We start from the raw sequence: 19,715 nt of genomic DNA, 5'->3' as shown, positions 1-19,715 counted from the left end.
CTGGATGAGGATCTGGAGTTTATCAATGACCACCCCAGCTTCAGAGGCCTCTTTCCACTCTGGGCCTGAGTCTGGAGGCTCCCAGGCTAAACCTTTGGTCCTCCTGCTCTAGACAGGGCGAGCTGGCAAGAAGGCCCCGGAGAGGCCCACACCATTCAGGTGCCAAATGTGCTAAGTCCTTGGCACTCCCTTGCACGAGTTCCCGGACAAAGGAAACCTCTAATACCAAACCCACCCCCACGCAGCACAAGTTTCTATTAAACAATCTGAGTCACTTTAAAATAAAAAAGTGCAAAGGCAGACTCCTGTGTAAATCTGATTTGCCATGCTAGGCCAAGCTTATTTTATTACATACATTCTGCATTCTAAGAACTAGTAACTTCATATTGTAAACATTAAGCATACAGAGTTAAAGTTCAAGGCCACATTAGATCATTGATTGTCTCTTGTGTTGTGTATCTTTGGCTGGCCGAGATCAACTCGTAGTGTATAAATGCATAAGTTATATAATTATTATATAAAAAGGAAAAAACAAAAAACAAAAAAACAAACCACTGACTTGCATACTTCATTCTGACAAACGCACAGCGTTCGCGACTCAAAAGGAAAACTGGAGGCTGCCTCACCCCCGACACCCAGGCGATTTCAGACTGGGGTAGCCGAGAAGGCTAGCGCTTACCTGACCCCGTGGACAGCAGAGCACCCCCGCCTAAGGATGAGGTCCTGAATGTTTCTTTTTAAATATCAGACAATTCCAGTTACAGTTTTTCTTTTGATAAACAAACAAAACAAGACAAAAAGAGATGCATGATTTTGTTTCTGCGTTCTCCTACCATCCGTGCCCCGCCCCCATCACGCTGTGTCCGTCTTCCTAACACTGGATTTGGTACAACACTGACCGCACGAAGCCTCACATCTCCTCGGCTCAGCTCTCCGAAGAACCAACACCATCCCAAGTCCAGTCTTCATGGCTCAAGAAGCTCCCTTCCCAGTCCTTCCCTCCTCCTCCCCCCGTTTCTTCCTCTCCCGCCTCCTCCATCCACACCCACGTGCCCTCTCTCCACACACATGCTCAGTCCCGCCCTGTGACACAGAGTTCCTGTCTTATCGTCAAGGAGTTGGAAGCCTCGGGTTGTTCTAAGAATCTGGTTTCACCCAAGACAGCAGATGCTGATGAGTTCCGTTAACAGTGTCCATCGATGGGCTACCATAGTCTCCCTGTCCTCTCTCTCCTGTGTTTGATATGTTTCTCTTTTTAAATACAGGTAGTTTTCCTTCCAATGACATTAGAAATGGCATGTTAGGTCCAGACTGTGTGGTATCTATTGCTTGAGTTTAATCCCCGCTTAATGCACTAGCAGGATTCCCAAAGACTATTCTAAAGGTTTATACACGTCTTCTGAACGTTTTCTTTGGCACTTTGTCCTTATGACATCACGCTTCTACTTGCAATGTCTTTTACAAGGTCGGTCCACAGATTACCTGTCCGCGTACACAGGTAGCATCCTTTTTATCTCTGTAGTCATGGTTTAGTAAGTCCCTCCCACTCAGAGTCTCTGGATCTCTCCCCCTGCCCCAGTCGGGCTTTCGCATTTCCCTTGAGGCACTTCTGATTCGTGGTCTCGGATAAGAGTTTGTAGTAATGGATGGGTCTCTACACAGGTGCTGGGAAAGGCCTCTCTCAGGGGCTTTAGTAGTAAGTGCCCAGATGCGAAGGCATATGGCTGGCTGGGAGCCTAGCGCTGGGGTAGATCCCTCCCGTGGGTGAATTCCAGTATGGGTTCGGGGCGGCGAAAAAACTGGATGACGTCACGGGGAGGGCCGGAGGATGGGGGGCGACAAAGTTCATCTTCTGCGGGTGGGCGTGATAGGAGCCCATGTAGGGGAGGTCCGAGGGGTACTTGTACAGAGAGGACTCCGGGGGGTGGGGCTGCAGGGCCTGGGCGATCCCGTGGAAGTCGAACTTGTAGGCATAGCGCTTCCCGTGGACTTTGGTCATGATGTTCTTGTCGTAGTAGTAGCGGAGGGCCCGGCTGAGCTTGTCATAGTTCATGTTGGGCTTGCTCTTCCGCTCCCCCCAGCGCCGCGCCACCTCGTCCGGGTCGGTCATCTTGAACTCCCCGTTGGTGCCTTCCCAGGTGATGCAGTTGGAATTGGAGCTGTCAGACAGAAGCTCCAGCAGGAACTGCCAAAGCTGGATCTGCCCGCTCCCTGAGGAGGTGGGGAAAGGAAACGGAACATCTGTGAGAACACCGTGTGCACAGCCGGGTCCGACTCTCTGCGGCCCCAGCAACTGCAGCCCGCCAAGGCCCCTCTGTCCATGGGGTTCTCCAGGCAAGAATACTGGAGTGGGGTTGCCATGCCCTCCTCCTCCAGGGCATCTTCCCAACCCAGAGTTCTGAACCTAGGTCTCTCACATTGCAGGCAGATTCTTTAGACCATCTGAGCCACCAGGAAAGCCCAAGAATACTGCAGTGGGTAGTCATCCCTTCTCTAGGGGATCTCCCCGACCCAGGGATTGAACCAGCATCCCTTGTGTCTCCTGCACTGGCAGGTGGATTCTTAACCACTAGTGCCACCTGGAAAACCCCACGCAGAGTTCCTTTAGCAGGCTGTGTGCCCATCCCTCTGGGCTGGGGGCATTGGCCGCTCTTGTCCCCCAGCACCACCACCCCCTTCTCCAGAGAACTGCCCTTGGCCGAAACTGGAGCTGCCTCAAACCCTTCCCTCCCACCCCCTCAGGTAGCCCACGGCCTGATGGACTGACAAAGAACTCCAGAGGTCAGCCCCCTGGCCTCAAAGAGGGACCGATTCTGTGATGCTGGTCATGCCTGGGACTTAGCATGGATGGGGTCAGACTGAAGCAAGGTTCCAGCTAAGGTCACATGCATGCACACTCAGTGGCTCAGTCGTGTCCGACTCTCTGTGACCCCATGGACTGCAGCCCGCCAGGCTCCTCTGTCCAGGGGATTCTCCAGGCGAGAATACTGGAGTGGGTTGCCATGCTCTCCTTCAGGGCATCTTCCCGATCCAGGGATCAAACCCACGTCTCTTATGTCTCCTCCATTGGCAGGTGGACCCTTTACGACTAGTGCCACCTGGGAAGCCCAGCTAAGGCCACAAGCTTCCTTAATCTCTCCCCTGAGGTCTCCGGCATCCTCTCCCTCGAGAATGTACCCTTCATGAATCACCTGCCCAAGTATGCTTAGCCCAAGCTCCGCATCTAAGGAACTGGCCTAAGATGATGATCCTTGGTGATGACCAGGCAGATCTAGAGGCTGATCCAAGTCCTTTCGGGAATGCAAAGAATTCCAGAAAGGGGCAGAGTTCAAGTCAGTTTCCTTCATTTCTGTCTTCCTTAGAAGAGCAGCCAGGTCAACTTTGTGTTTTGGGGCTGGGAAGACTTAATTTTCCTCTTTTGTGAGACAGAAAGCGCCATTATGTAGCTGGCAATAATGACTTAGTACCATTTATGTTGGCTAGGTCAAGTCGAATAATAAAAGTCAGATTTAGGAAATGAACGTCGAAAAGTTTATGGAAAAAGTAGAGAATGGAAGTAAACACCGTTATTTCTAACATAACACGGGGCTGGCACGCAGAAAGCCATTCTGTCAAAACTTTTCCTAGAACAGAATTAACCCACTCAAAATGAGGAAGTTCAGAAAAAAAAGTTGGCTATGTCTCAAACCAGATCACCCATTTCCAGTATTTAGGCAAATGCATTGTAACGGAAATCCACGTGTTGCCCCTGCGTTGCAACGCCAGTTGGGTTAAGCAGAGTTTTCAGATGAAAACGCTGCAACCATGAGTGAGTGCGAGTCCTCCTGGGAGCAGAATGAGGCTGCAACTGAGTCAACAAGATCTCATTTGACTGGGTGTCCACACAGCTCTCTTGATCCCACTGGGGGTCTAGCGATGTGGCTTTTAGGTTTTATTAAATTCAGAGAAACATCCAGGCACATCATTCTAACCTCTACATTACAATACTTCAGGATGACTGATGGCTCCCTTAGAGAGAGAAGCATGCAAATACCAACAATCAGACTGTGACCAGGAGAAGCTAAGATGCTTTAAGCAGGTTTTAGAAGTTTTGAAAACAGGTAAGAGGCAGGTCTTTCCTCCCCAGTTCCCAGATACCACCTTGGGCTTGTTACCAAAGAGATGACCTTTTGTTACACTATGAGTAAATACCAACAGATATGATAAAATGATTAAAGGAACTCTGCCAACTCTTCAGGGAATTGATGAAACGTAAAAATCAATTATAAATTTGCTTTCTCTAAATCCTGTCCACAAGCTCCCCAGATAAACGGCCCAGCTCATAAATCTTTGTTTCCACATTGGCTGTATGCAGTGGATATGTCTGTGAATCTATCCCTACGATAGCATCGTGAGAAAGGTCAGCCTTTTCTGAATACGTTCTGGAAAATTAGCATTTTTTCACTCTAGCAACACATTTGAAATGTATTAACAGCTTGTAGTTCATCGCAATGTAAAGTCTTTGCTTTTTGGGGGCCACATATTCAAACTGTTCTCAATCAACTTTTGCTGCCCCCAACATTTCATTAATATGCATTTTTAAAAATACAAAGAGCTGTTTGAGAAAACCATATGGTTTTAGTATACATATTGTAACTAAAGGATTACTACTTGAAAAAAAATTTCATATATGACTTGGGAATAGGGAAAAACATGGATTTTTGATTTAAACAATCTAACATATGTTTCAATATAAACACAGAGTTGTTTGAAAATAGATATTCACTGTCAACCTCCTCCCAGAGAGAGAGCAATCCCACAGATTTTGTATAAAATACACAGACTTTCCTAAACAGCCAAAATTATATTTATCATCTCTTCAAACCTTGGCGTTGTCTCTTGGGAATCTGTCGCTCACTCACTTCTTTTATAAACGTGTGTAAGAGAAAAATGGCAGAGAAAAGTGCTTTCTCACCTGTCCTGTTTCTAAAGAAATAGTAAGTTGGGGGCCTAAGTTCCTGGCCGGAAACTGAAGGGTCAAAGGATGGACGAGGGATGTCTCCTTTGACTATTTTACCATCAGCCCTTAAGACACAGGGGCTTGACCTCTGAGCCTTTCAAGGGCATGTGGGAATAAGACATCTTCAAAATAAAATTCATCTGCTTCCTTACCAAAAAATAACAGCCATAAATATAAATCAATTAATGTTTCAGTCATTGTTCTTTAGTCACTAAGTCATGTCTGGCTTTTTGCAACCTCATGGACTGCAGCCCTCCAGGCTCCCCTATCCAAGAGATTTCCCAGGCAAGAATTCCGGAGTGGGTTGCCATTTCCTTCTCCAGGGATCTTCCTGCACCAGGGATGGAATCCCCGTCTCCTGAATTGGCAGGTGAGTTCTTTACCACTGAGCCACGAGGAAGCCCCGCTGTTTAAGCAGACGCTATCAAATGCAGCATTATGTCAAGCTCATTAACTGTTCAACGTGATGTAACAACACCCACTGCCTTCACAGTCTATAGCAGATCTGCTTGCTCTGCTTGACTGCTCAAGGGGGCACAATATTTGCTGAGGAGTTAGTCGATGGTAAATTAAACAAGTTATTCATGGCTGCAGAATTTCAAAAGCCGTTTATTAAACTCTTCTTTTACTGTCAAAATAGTGAGACTGTGTGCTAAAAGTGTGTATTAGAAGATAGAATAGAGATTCCAAAACACGAATACCTAAGATTTAGGTAGTCTAAGAGTGGGTATCTCACCGGCCAAACCAACAAGTAAAAGCAGAAGCTCTTTTAAGACCAACTGTCCATCCAACAGCCTCATCATCTGCACCTCAAGAATCACCTTCTTTGGAAAAAAAAAAAAAACTCTTTACATCTCTTTTCTCTTCTATCCTGATAACCTCCTTTGAAACATCAGTAAAGAGTAGCTACTTTTGTCCTAGGTTTGTCCAGGGTAATTAACTAAAAGGCAAGATTGGGGAAAGAGGGAATCCAAGCCTGTTGGCTGCCCACTTACACGAAGGCCCAGTGGGATGAAGGGGCCTGGAGTGTGGCTTCGAAGAAGACAAAAGGCAAGCCTTTAATTCTGGGAGAGGACTGTCGTCTCCGATTCAAAGAAAAGAAGACAGAGGTTCAAAAGGGAGGGGATATATGTATGTATGTGTATATATATATTTATATAGCTGATTCATGTTGAGGTTTGGCAGAAAACAACAAAATTCTGCAAAGCAGCTATCCTTCAATAAAAAAAATAAATTAAAAAGAAAAGAAGAGAAACACCATAGCACAGAGGTACAGACTGGGCAACAGAAAAGGGCAAAACATCTAAACGGTTTATAAACCACAGAGAAAAGCACAGCTGGGAGTGACTCAGCAGCCATGGGGCAAACAGGAGGTGGGGTCCCAAGGAGGACCCTCGGCCCCCAGCTGATGGAGGGAGAGAACCGTAAATAAAGCAGAGGGGGGCCCAGCAGGCACCGCGGGGGCCGACCTTCGGGCTTTCTGCAGTAGCTGGAGGTGCTGCAGAAAAACCTAAGTGCACAGCCTGGACCCCCCCACCACCACGTCAAGATCAGGGCGGCAGGCGTGTGTCCCAGGTAGAAGGCTTTGTCAAGGCTCAGGGTGGCTCAGACAGGACTGGTGGCGGGTGGGTGGGGGGACAGGGAAGCAGAGGGGCTGGAAGCACCCCTTTGGAATCAGCACCGTCTCAGCTGAATCCTGGCTCTGCCTCTTAACGGGACTTGGGGTGGCTCGCCCGGCTGTCTGTGCCTCAGTGTCCCTGTCTGCAGAATGGGGAGATGCAATACTATCAACATGGTAGTATTATACTACTACCTTGCAGGATCACTATGAAGATAAACTCAGCGCATAAGTGCTCGGATCATGATCTGTCTGAGGTGGAAACCAGGGTTTAACGAAAGGTACCTCCCTTGCCCACAAACAGGAGACACCAAAGGAAACCAACCACCCTCCTTCCTCCCAAAAAATCGCAGGCTGGCAGGACAGAAGCTGGGAATGGTGGTGTTCTCAGGGCTGGCCAGTGTCCCTGGAAGCTGACTAGTACCAGGCATCATTCTGAAGACTTTCCATGTGTTTATTTAATCCCTTGCTTCCCAGAACTATGTGACACCCCACAGCAGGGATGAGGAATCAGAGCCCAAGAGGCAGAGTGACTGATCTTGCTGGAGGTCAGCAAGGGTTGGAACCTGGACTCCAGTCTTGCTTTGAGGCCTGGGTTCTGCACACACCTCCACAGGCCCTTCGGGTCCTTTGTCCCCTCCCTGGACCTGCGGTTGGTAAGTCTCAGTAGAAGACTGGACACTCCCACCTCCTATCCGATGCCAAAACATCCCTAACACTGGTCTCTGGCCCTGCCTGGAGCAGGTTCCACTTTCACGCTCACCATTAAAGACTCCCCAGTGAGCCCCAAGGGAGCCAGTGAACTCTTGTTCCCAAGGAAACACTTTCCCGGACAGGCAATTTCTGTTCATCACAGGAGCCGTGGGAAACACTCAGCCACTCTGATGGGGTGTAAAGGGGCGGTGTTGCTAATATCTGATCCAGGACTCCATAGTGCAAGGACACACTCGTCCCAGCAGGAGAAATGTGGTCCACACTGCACACCAAATGCATATTTGGGAGGGAGATGTGGAGATGCGGTTATCATTTTGGGCATTCACATCACGTGAGGTCATCTTTTCATTTAAAATGGTTTTTAAAGTCTGCATTGTGTGGAGAGCAGAGACAGCAGTCTCAAGTGGTGAAGGATTTATTTATCAGAGACCGGGCAACCAGAACCAAACAGGAAGAAACATTCTCATTTACAGCAGGGTAAAAGACATTCTTGTTTTAGGAGCGGGGCGCCCCATGAATGTAACTGACATACAGCCTAAGGAGAGACAGAGAAAAGTCGCTCATTCGTGTGCGACTCTTTGCGACCCCACGGACCGAAGCCCGCCAGGCTCCTCTGCCCGTGGGATTTCCTAGGCAAGAATATTGGAGTGGGTTGCCATTCTCTTCTTCATTGGATCTTCCCCACCCAGGGATCAAACCTGGGTTTCCTGCGAGTCACCTGCATTGCAGGCTGATTCCTTATCATCTGAGCCACCAGGGAAGCCCAATTCATTATAAACTAAGTAAGAGAAGTCTTTATCTTCAAGTCAGAAGTTGGATGTTGGGATTTCCCTAGCAGTCCAGTGGTTAAGATTTCGCCTTCTAATGCAGGGAGACTGCAGGTTCAATCCCTGGCCAGGGAGCTAAGACTCCACATGCCTCGAGGCCAAAAAAACCCACCCCAAAACATAAAACAGAAGGAATATTGTAACAAATTCAAAAAGGACTTTACAATGGCCACATAAAAAAAAAAAAAATCTTAAAAAAAAAAGTTGGATGTTGCCACTTTCCCCAGACCCAGCAGACACAGTCTTAGTGCAATAAAGTGCAGCCTTGGCTTACGATGCCAGCGTTGCTATTAGGTACCAAGACATCTTCCATTTCCCCAGGCCAGTGAGTGCTCTGCCTACAAGTCCCTCTATGCACTGTGGGCATCCCCAGGCACTAAGCCCTCTGCTAAGGGGCCACAGCTTTCTTTGGCTTCAAGTCACCAACCAAGCGCCACCTTTATCTGTGACACCATGGGCACAGACCTATATACATTTCACTTAGCCCATCTTGGGGGGTGAAAGGGCCGGACTGGTTTTGTTTATGCTGCTGGACAGGTTCCTGCCCTCTATCCTTGACTGCAGCCCCATCCCAAGCACCGAAGCAGCTGTTTGAATGGCAATCCTTCCTTTCTTTTCTCTGGGTCCTCATTCTCCAAGAGCTCCCTCTTCCATGCTCGCTCAGTGGCAGTGGAGGGGCCGGAAAATATTAAAGCAGATTTTGGAGGCAGAGAGTTGAGGTTCAAATCTGGCCTCTCTTCTGGTGGGCTGCATGACCCAGGAGAAGTTAGCTCATTCATCGGGACCTCCGATTCCCCTTCTGCAGGAGGAAGACCATGGTGTTCCGAGACAAGCATTTGCCCAGGCGTGATACGGCCGGGGGGGAAGGGGAGCTATTGGATTGTTATTTCACATTATTGTATGAACGTTCCCAGAGCGTTCCAGCTTCCGCCCTTTCCCCCTTTCTAATCTCTCCTGAACGCTCATGCCAGATTAGTCTTCCTGAAACCTGACTGATAATCATCATCTCAAAACACAGTAATGGTTTTTATGTGACTGGTTATGGATGAAGGTGGAAGAGGAGAGTGAAATAGCTGGCTTAAAACACAACACTCAAAAAGCTAAGATCATGGCATCCAGTCACATCACTTCATGGCAAATAGATGGGTAAAAAATGGAAACAGTGGACTTTCTTTTCTTGGGCTCCAAAGTCACTGCAGATGGTGACTGAAGCTATGAAATTAAAAGACGCTTTGTTCTTGGAAGAAAAGATATGATAAACCTAGACAGCATAATAAAAAGCAGGGACATCATTCTGCTGACAAAGGTCCATGTAGTCAAAGCTACGGTTTTTCCAGTAGTCAAGTATGGATGTGAGAGTTGGACCATAAAGAAGGCTGAGCACCAAAGAATTGATGCTTTTGAACTGTGGTGTTGGAGAAGACTCTTCAGAGTCCCTTGGACTTCAAGGAGATCCAACCAGTCCATCCTAAAGGAAATCAATCCTGTATATCCATTGGAAGGACTGATGCTGAAGCTGAAGCTCCAATAATTTGGCCACCTGATGCGAAGAACTGACTCATTGGAAGAGACCCTGATGCTGGGAAAGATTGAAGGTAGGAGGAGAAGGGGATGACAGAGGATGAGATGGTCGGATGGCATCATCAGCTCAATGGACATGAGTTTGAGTAAGCTCCGGGAGACAGTGAAGAACAAGGAAGCCTGGTGTGCTGCAGTCCATGGGGTTGCAGAGTCAGACAGGACTGAGCGACTGAAAAACAATGGAGGCAGCTGCAAACAGAAGCTGCACACAGGTGTAAGAACCAACCCAGGAGACGCAGTCACCAGGTGGATGCCGAGGAGACCTGTGTCCGTGGAACAGACCCAGGGGACGCAGCCACCAGGTGGATGCCGAGGAGACCTGTGTCCGTGGAAGCTCCTTGAGAGTCAAGGAGAGTATCTTGTTACTCCTTGAATTCATTTATTTGGCAAATAATTTTTGAGCACCTGGGCTATGCCTGGATTTAATGCAATAAACAAAACAGACCCGTTCAATTCTCTGCTGTTTAAAAAACATTTACTGCACAGTTACCATTAACTAAACTTCAGCGTCAAAGATGCAGAACTCCCAATAATGATATTTTATGTTTTCCAAACTATAGATTCCCTTGTGGGGATTTACACAGAATCTACATTTTCCCGTTTCTAACCCTGTTTTGGCCTCAACGTTTAGGCAATACACATTCCAGCTGGGATTTCCAACATGCCTGTGACATCTTGGCATCTGAAGTTGCTGTTGAGAATATGCAGCATATGCTGTGCACTTCTGAAGTGGATGCCAGCACAGCTGGTTCTGACCCGAACACAAACAAATCAAACAACCTGGCTGGCACCGAGGCATGGTGCCAGGTGACAGCCCTTGGCAAGGGATGGGCTACAACTGGGCGATTAAGGATCTGTGCTTTCTTCTGGCATCTGAGTTCAGACACAGGCCATTCAATGACCATGAGCCTAAGTTTGAAGTCTTATGGTTGTCATTAGGTTCTTTTTTTTTTAAGATATTATTTTATCTGCTGTGTGATGGGCTGAAGTGTGGTCCTCCTCCCCGCTAATTCATATGTCGGGTTTGCTCATACCTTGGAATGTGACATCATTGGGACTAGGATCTTTAGAGGGGTAATCAAGTTAAAGTAATGTCATTTGCATGGGCTCTAATCCAGGTTGACTAGGGTCCTGGTAGAAATGGGAGTTTGGGCACAGAGATAACATACAGAAGTAAGGAGATGCAGGCAAAGATGGCCATCTGCAAGCCAAGGAGAAGTCTTGAACAGATTCTTCTCCATGGCCCACAGAGGGAAAGAACCCTGACAACTTGATTTTGGACTTCAGGCCTCTAGTACTTCCCAGGTGGCGCTAGTGGTAAAGAACCTGCCTGCGGATGGGGAGACGTACGAGACTTGGGTTAGATCCCTGGGTTGAGAAGATCCCCTGGAGGAGGGCATGGCAACCCACCCCAGCATTCTTGCCTGGAGAATCCCCTCGGACAGAGGAGCCTGGTGGGTCGCAAAGAGTCAGACACAACTAAAGGGACTTAGCGCACACGCAAGCCTCTAGAACCAGGAAACAATAAATGTCTGATGTCTAAGCCCCCAGCCTGTAGTACTTGGTCAGAGCAGCCCCAGGAAGCTGAAACAACTTGGATTAAGTAAGGATGCTCTTCGCTGAAGCTAAATCTTAAAGTTTATAACCCAACCCTTTTATTTGCCATTTAGGCAAGTAATCCAGTGAAACTTACAACTTAAATTTGTTCAGTGGAAGGGATTTCTTTGGCTACTCAGGTTCAACGTTCAATATCGCTCCTGCCCAAAAGATAACTTTGTAAGAGCAAAACCATGAGCAGTGTCTCACCTGGATTCGCAAGGCGGCTACTTGTGGGTCCAAGAATCTGGTAAGGATCTGCAGCAAAAAGAAAAGACATGGTTGGGAGCAGGTGGCATGTAACTGCAAGAATGATGCTGACCTGCTGGTGTTTTCAGATTTTAGAGCTGACAATGCCTCTCACACCGAAGTTCCCCAGCACCACTTCCTGTATTAGAGACGATGTTACACGGATCTGAGACAGGCTTCGAGGTAAAGATCTCCTAGCTGGTGGCTGAGCTCAGATTTGCTTTGGGGTTCCTGACATCCAGTCCAGGCCTCTCTCCATCCCAGAACATAAACAGGGCAAATGTCCTCAGTCCCCCACGGTCCCCAGGACAATACTGGCTGTGTTGCTCAGCGCGCTGGCAGCAGAAACATTCCACTGCATTTCTGGGCTGATGTTGTTGTATGTGGTCTGGAAGGTAAAAGTCAAATAATTCCCAGGACACAAAGAAGCTGGGTGCAGACGGAATGTATTTTCCATATTTACTGCATGGATTTTGTAAATGGTTTAGCAAAAACTCAATCATTTCCAATTGAGTAGAATGGTAGTTTGGTGCCCATTTTACATATGGAACAGTCCCAAAGAAGACAAAGGAACATTAATTTCATTTAGAAAGTGACACATTTTAGAAAGATGCTGCCAGACCATTTCTTCTTTTATGACCATAATGAGGCTCCCTGAAACATACCTAGCTGAGGACGCTGGTCTTCAGTTTTGGGCACTGTGGAAGGAGACGGCTGAGCAGCTGAAAATCCAAAAATGAAAGAGACAATTAGCCATAACTTGTGTTTGACTACTAGATTTTGGTGCTGCTGTTCATCATTCTACCAGTTATCTTAGTTATGAACAAAAGAGTCCTATTCTTATGATAAGAAGCATCTTAGAGTAAGGAAAATTTTTCCAAAAACAAAATCAAATGTAAACGTAGTAGCAAAACAAAGGCCCTCTAACTTATTTTAAAATTTTATTTGTGCCCCATTTTTTCCAAAACTAAAAAGAAAATTTGAGATGGTTTACAAAACAAATGAAAATGAATCGCCCTCTAAAATAAATAGATAAAAGGAAATTACTAGGAAAATAAAATAAAGCAAGGAATACTTTAAACATGGCCAAGATTGGGAAATGACCTGGCGTTGAATCTGTACTCAAAGCATCCCATGAGACATGTATTTGTTCATGTGGAAATACATCACATTGTTCACTTCTTTCTGTTCTAGAAATACGTCTAACCCCCAAAGAGAATGAATCATTGCATTTAAAGATCAGTTGCACTTTGGGGCCAAAGGGACACACATGTTGTATGTTGAAAAAGCACAAACTGGCTAAAGAAATGATCATGTACTCCATCAAGAGTTACCCACTGCCTGGTGATGAGAGGGTTCAAGGCAGCAGGAACCAACACCGTACCTTTCGACTGGGGCGCGGGGTGGCCATGGCTGGTCCAGGCAGATCTCCTGGGTGGTTCGTAAGGTAAATCTGTAAAGACAAATAAAATGACTAAAAGATCAATGATGTGGCTTGATAATAGCTATTTTGTATGCTTTTTAAAGTTTGTGTTTATTAGAAGAAGTGAGAAAACCCAGTGATCCAAAGAAACATTCAACCTGGGTTTCATGAGATTTATGTTTCATTTACAAAAGATAACTCTGTGTCTTTTATCGATCTAACCCATTTTCACCCATTAATCTGAGAACTCCCATGGACAGATTCTCTCGGAGCTGGTGGACTCCCCTAAGATAACTCACTACAGTCACAGTCAAGACCGTATCAAGTTTCTTACCATCTATTAGTTTTGCTTCCAGCTTGAGCTGACTGAAGTCCATCACCCTGTTATTACATGCATGACCCGTCTGAAACACAGCCTGCGGTATGTATGAATGAACTGATACCTGCTCGAGGCCGGACCCTAAATCCACCAAATGGCATTCGTGTTCTTTCCTCTCCTTCCTCGGAAGCGAGTACTGCCTTCTTTATTTGCCACCTGCCTCTCTCAGCCACCCCTCAATCCCCCTCATCCACTTTTATTCAATCAGTCTTAAGGGACTAGCTCTTTTTCTGTGCAAATGTCTACTTTTTCTCCTGCTCCAAATGAATTTAGGATTTCCCTAAAAGGAATCGCATGAAGTCATCGGTAAGACTGAAATAGTATTGCCCCCACAACATATTAGCAGTGATCATAGAACTGAAGTATATGCCAATGATTTTTTTTTGTATTTATAATGTACTGTCACTTGTCCCATAAACCTTCATCACACTTTGCATATGCAAATTGAATAATTATATTTCAGCACCCTCCGTGCAAGCTCTATTATGATTATGACTGTAAGTCGTTTTAAGTTTCCTTTAAAATATATTCCAGAAATGTTATTATGCATGCTCTTACTGACTGTGCCTATGTAAAGCTATTGGTGTATGCAGTCTTATGACAGAGCCATTTCACATCTACATCTTCCTGGATTGGTAGGTCTCGGTTCAATGCCATGTGTCACTGGGCCAGCTGAAAGCCATACCCACGTCCTGGAGCAGGTGTCCTGCTCCAGACACCTGGAGATGGCTATAAACTCTCATGTGGAGAGATTTTAAACTTGGTTCACAATTGGCCATTTGGTGGGTCCGTCTTCAAAAAGCTTGATTATGTTTCAAAAGACATGTCTCTTTCCATTTTCCTGTCCCAGAGAGACAAGCAGTGAAATGCAACGTGAAATCCAACACAGAATTGCCTTAATTCATTTGGTCTGTTTGGCTACGACCATCTCGACTGGTGTGGTCTGTGAAATCCTACTCTCCAGAGCTTTGGTTGAGCTTGATCACTTTCTCTGCTGCTGCGCACCACTCCCTCTCCACTAGCATTTTTGTATTTTGGGACTGGAAGCGGTTCCCACCCAGTGCCTTGGATTCTCATTTTTATGATGCTGGGATTACACAGGGGAGTTAAATCTTCAGCTGCTATCAATTTACCACTAAATTTCAACTTACGTCGCTGGGGGTATTTGCACACGGATTCTCAGTGAGTTGCATTTGGTCTAGATAATGGTTAGCCAGAGTTGCAATTTGAGAACTGTCTCAGAAAGAAAAATCTAGGAGGGCAATTGTAACAGTATCTTTGCCCACTACAGGAGCAGAAAGTCACACGACAACAGGGCTTCTATCTGGAAGCCCTTTCACTTCTAACAGGAGTGAAAAAGCAAGAGAATCCAGAAATATGTTCCAGGTCCTCGTTTCTCCACAGACCAGCAGTACTGGTAACATCTGGGAGCTTGTTATAAATGCAGAATCTCACTCTAGATCTACTGAATTAGAATCTGCATTTTACCAGATATGACCCTGCAATCCCACTCCTGGGGATATGTCGGGAGAAAACCATAATTAAAAAAGATACGTGCACTCCACAGTTCTTAGCAGCACTACTCACAACAGCCAAGACACGGAAGCAGCCTAAATGTCCAGTGACTGACAAATGGATACAGAAGACGTGGTGCACGTGTGCGACGCAGTATGGATGCTGCTTAGTTGCTAAGTCGTGTCTGACTCTTTTGCAACCCTGTGGACCATAGCCCGCCAGGCTCCTCTGTCCATGGGATTTCCCAGGCAAGAACACTGGAGTGGATTTCCATTTTCTTCTCTAGGGGATCTTTCTGACCCAGGGATCAAGCCTGCGTCTCCTGCATTGGCAGGTGGATTCTGTACCACCGAGCCACCAGGGAAACACACAATGGAATATTACTCAGCAATAAGAAAGGATTAAATTATGCCGTTTGCAGTAACATAGAAGGACCTAGGGATTAGCACTCTACTGAAGTAAGCCAGACGGAGAATCCCAGGGACGGAGGAGCCTGGTGGGCTGCCGCCTGTGGGGTCGCACGGAGTCGGACACGACTGAAGCGACTTAGCAGCAGACAGAGAAAGGCAAATATATGATATCACTTACATATGGAATCTTAAAAAAAATGATACAAAGGAGCTTATATACAAAATAGAAATAGACCCACAGACATAGAAAACAAGCTTATGGTTTCCTAAGGTGGGGGAGGGATAAATTAGGAGATTAACATATACACACCACTAAAAATAAAACAGAGAACCAACAAGGACCTACTGTACAGCACAGGGAACTATACTCAGTATTTTGTAAAAACTTATAGGAGAGAAGAATCAGAAAAATAATATATGTGTAGGTATATATATGTACACACACACACACACACATATATATAAAACTGAATCACTTTTTTCTGTAAACCAGAAAATATCATGACATTCTAAATCAACGATACTTCAATTTCAAAACAAGATCTCTGTTGACTTGGCTGTACGCTGAAGTTTGAGAAAGCCTGTTCTAGACAGTTTCCATTTTTCTTTTCTACAAACCTGTGTTCCTCCAGATAATTATTTCAGAAACGCTATCTGAGTCTGTGAATGCCAATAATGAGAGGACCAAGTTCTAGATTGAATGCTTTTGCCTGAAATATGAGCACATGAATGCAATTAGTAGCCAGTGTCCGTCGGTGAGTCTGCTACTATCTTAAACATAAGACTGCCCGTGAAATGGACCTGGAAGAAATCAAGCACCAAGCCACGAATAGAAAAATATTTTAAGACTCTGTCTTCGTGAAGTCCTTCTTAGCATGCACAACCATGTCCCATCCTGCCTCGAAAATCAGTCAGGACCTAAACAACTCCAAGCCTGATTCTTAGCCAAGAACTTGAGATGTTTACATGAACAATGATTAATGTGCTCGTGAGCATATTGCCACGGAAGATAAGTGGAGCTTTGTTTTTGTTCATGAAATTCTGCCCTGGGGCTGTCTTATCAGCTACTGATCATGTGCCGTGGGGGCCCCGAGCCCCCTCCTGTGGGATATGACACTGGGGAATGTTGAACCAAGCCTGGCTGAGACGAAAGACGACCATTTCAGTGACCTCGCCAGCAGCTACACAACCTCAAAGCAGAGCCAGTTTTGAGCAGTTCTGTTCCTTGGTTGCTTGAAAAATTATGACACCGTGTACATTTGCTATTTGCCCCTGATGGATTAGTGGATCATAAGACTTTGAGTAAGAACACAGTTACATGTCACTTTGGTGGTCATTTCAACCCACCCTTCATTTCTCTTCCATTTTGATCTTCAAGGCCATTAACTCATAAACTTGGCAGAAGGTCTGTGCCAGGAAAGGCTGCTTTCTGGCATGGGTTCTGCTCTTTTTATTTCTTTAACAGACTCTGTTTTAAAACTGAGTTTTATAAGAACCATTCCAGAGGCAGCTGAAGGTACCAAAGAAGTATGTTCTCTGCCATGATTTAGACCAAAAACCATGAAGCTACAAAGAAGGACTGTGACTACTGCTGGCTCCTTCCCCCCGGCATCTTTGCTTATGTCCTGGGAGTTAAGATAACTGTCGTGCTGGAGCAGACTCTTGAGAGTCCCTTGGACTGCAAGGAGATCAAACCAGTCAACGCTAAAGGAAATCAACCCTGAACATTCACTGGAAGGACTGATGCTGAAGCTGAAGCTGAAGCCCCAATACTTTAGCCACCTGATGCGAAGAGCTGACTCATTGGAAAAGACCCTGATTCTTGGAAAGATTGAAGGCCAAAGGAGAAGGGGGCAGCAGAGGATGAGATGGTTGGATGGCATCACTGACTCAATGGACATAAATTTGAGCAAACTCCGGGAGATAGTGGAGGACAGAAGAGCCTGGTATACGGCAGTCCATGGGGTCGCAAAGAGTCGCACATGACTTAGTGACTGAACAGCAACAAGATCAGTTCCTGATTCTGAATGAGACTCCTCCCCACCATTGCTCCCTCCTCTAGACATCAACGATGTAAGACAGCATCCTTGCTGTCCTTCTTGCAAGATTAGGTTCACCAAGTTTTATGTTCTCTTTTCAACAGGATCACTGAATAGCCCCACTAGCCCTCTTCAAGTCCACCCGCCACTTTAAAGGACCAGAACTTGGCTCGTGAGAGGGCTTACCCTCCCTCTGCAGGACCCATGCCACATGTTCGAAGCAACTCTGGAGGTCCCAGGCTGTGCTGGATGTGAAAGGATGGATTCTGCCAGCTCGCAATGAGCTTGGATGCTTACGGCAAAGACACAAAGACCAAGAGCTGTGGCCCAAAACTAATCTCTAAACTCCCACTTAATGCATGGGATTTTTACAGTAAAGCCTACTACCGTGATGAAATTACCCTCTCTCGTTCTCCTCCAGCTCTCCCTACAGTCTTCTAAACTCCTCTGTCAAAGGCATGGCGATCTGGCGGCAGGTGGGGGGGGGTGGAGGGGCTGCATTTCACCTTCCCTTCTCAACCAGGTTTGCAGGTCTGTGGTTATAGCAGAGTCAGGGCAAAGGCAAGAATGCATTTTCAGCCATGTGCTGCAGGCTCATCTGAGGAGACAGGGCATTAGCTGTGTGGTCTTGCTGTGACTGGAGATGCTGGCGGGCACTGTGCTGCAAACCCTGAAGGAGGAATCATTGCAGATTCCGAGACATGCTTGAAGAGCACCAGCTCAAAAGCCAAAGTCAAGGCTGCGCTTGCAGACCCAAGACTCTACTCTCTTTCAACAACATCCTAGATGTGTATCACGGTGCATGGGTTGCCATGGTGATGGAGGAGCGGGTAGGGTTACAGATCGTCCTGGGCTTACACCAGAGCTTTCACGTACACTGTGCCCAAGGTACCAGGCAGGGCTTACGTGAGGTCAAAAGCCAGCCTGCAAGTTTCCCCCAGTCAGACTTGTCTCTATGCCCCTTGAGGCCTCAAGGGGCCATCATCCCCAAAAGGCGTGCACTCAGCAAAAAAGGAGGAGGGTGCCTCTGGGGAAGATGGGAAAGGACTTCTGGTAATAATAACTGACTCTCAGAGAAACGCATGTGATGCCATGAAATGCGATCACAAAAAAAGAATGTAAACGGATCTGCCCATGTGCTAGGATTTTCCAAGAGGAGTGGCCAGACTCATCGACATGCTAATTCAACAAAGGGATCACGAAAGAGGGTGCATTCTGAATCAGGACAGTTTGGAAATGAATAAATAGGAACAAGCACGGGAAGAGGGGCTGAAGCTTGAACAAAGGAGTATGTTGTCCATCGTGTGTTATCTTGTAAGGTCACCGGGTGGTCCCGGCTGATTGTCGGGGGAACTGAAAGGATGCAGCCACTGGACAGGGCAGGCCGCAAAGGAACTCCGGAATACAGGATCGACTCGGGGAGACGGACTGTGACAAGAGGGAAGGGAAGGTGGGGCAGGCCGCCAAGGGCTGGGTGCTGAAGAAGGAAGGAAAGGAAGCAGGTACGAGGGAGCATCAGGACGCTGGACATGGCAGGACAGGTGGATGGGAGGCAGGAGTCCTCTGTCTCCGTGAGTGTGAGATCAGAGACATGGACAGACGCTGCAAGCCAAGGGTGCAGGGCAATGGGAACTCAGGCCTCTATCCCCAAGGACCTCTCCCCAGGAAAGAGTCAGCAACCACCTCTTCTGAAAGAAGCCCACTGACCACAGGCACACGGTCAGATTCCCAGAGACCCCTTCTCCCAGGGACCGCTGCACCACCTGTCGGCCCCTCCCCAACCCCTCCCAAGCCATCACGACCTTCTCCAACCGCACCACTGCAAAGTCAGCCCTGGAAGGCTGACCGCGGGTCCACCCCAAGTGTACAAGCAAGTCTACTCTCCCCAGGTTCAAATCTCTCAGTCTGTCTGACAGCAAACAGCTCTCTGGCTCGTTTGCTCTGATTTGAATTCTTCGTAGATATCTCAGACACCAATATTTACATCTCCTTTCAGAATCACAGCGGCAATCCTCAAAACAGGTATTTTGGTACAAATCTGAGTCTCTTCCAAGTCACGTTCGGATGACAGATGGAAGGAAAGTGCGTGATCAGGGTTTCGCCAGGTGAATGAGCGTTAGCCACCCTTGTGTCTCCCTGGGGTGTCCCAGCATGGTCCTCCCAGCCACTCTCCTCTCTGACACCTGGACGCTCCAGATGGTGCTGATGAACCTACATGCAGGGCAGCAGTGGAGACTCGGACACGGAGAAGAGACGTGTGGACACAGTGAGGGAAGGAGAGGGTTGGACGGGCTGAGACAGCAGCGCTGAAACAGATGCATCACCATGTGTACCCCAGGCAGCCAGCGGGGATTTGCTGCATGAC

At 47.0% G+C, this 19,715-nt stretch overlaps 1 protein-coding gene across 4 annotated transcripts in view; it reads right to left on the bottom strand.

Annotated features, from left to right (window-relative positions):
* Positions 1-310: 310 nt before the first annotated feature.
* The window catches only part of ERG (v-ets avian erythroblastosis virus E26 oncogene homolog), a 134,953-nt gene continuing 115,548 nt past the window's right edge, over positions 311-19,715 (bottom strand). For 3 of the 4 annotated variants that reach the window (XM_010834816.1, XM_010834817.1, XM_010834819.1), the window contains 4 exons: positions 12,969-13,037; positions 12,250-12,306; positions 11,546-11,593; positions 421-2,211 (listed from right to left, as the gene is read on the bottom strand). In XM_010834816.1, the coding sequence (XP_010833118.1) occupies positions 1,691-2,211; positions 11,546-11,593; positions 12,250-12,306; positions 12,969-13,037 (695 nt within the window). In that variant the 3' untranslated portion in view covers positions 421-1,690. Of the gene's footprint in view, positions 2,212-11,545; positions 11,594-12,249; positions 12,307-12,968; positions 13,038-19,715 lie in introns of all 4 variants that reach the window. The other variant, XM_010834818.1, reaches the window with a different exon arrangement.

Source organism: Bison bison, unplaced genomic scaffold (assembly GCF_000754665.1).
Source record: "Bison bison bison isolate TAMUID 2011002044 unplaced genomic scaffold, Bison_UMD1.0 scf7180017864037, whole genome shotgun sequence".
NCBI lineage: Eukaryota > Metazoa > Chordata > Mammalia > Artiodactyla > Bovidae > Bison > Bison bison.
Note: the sequence above shows the minus strand (reverse complement) of the source record. Positions and strands in the feature narration are given on the sequence as shown.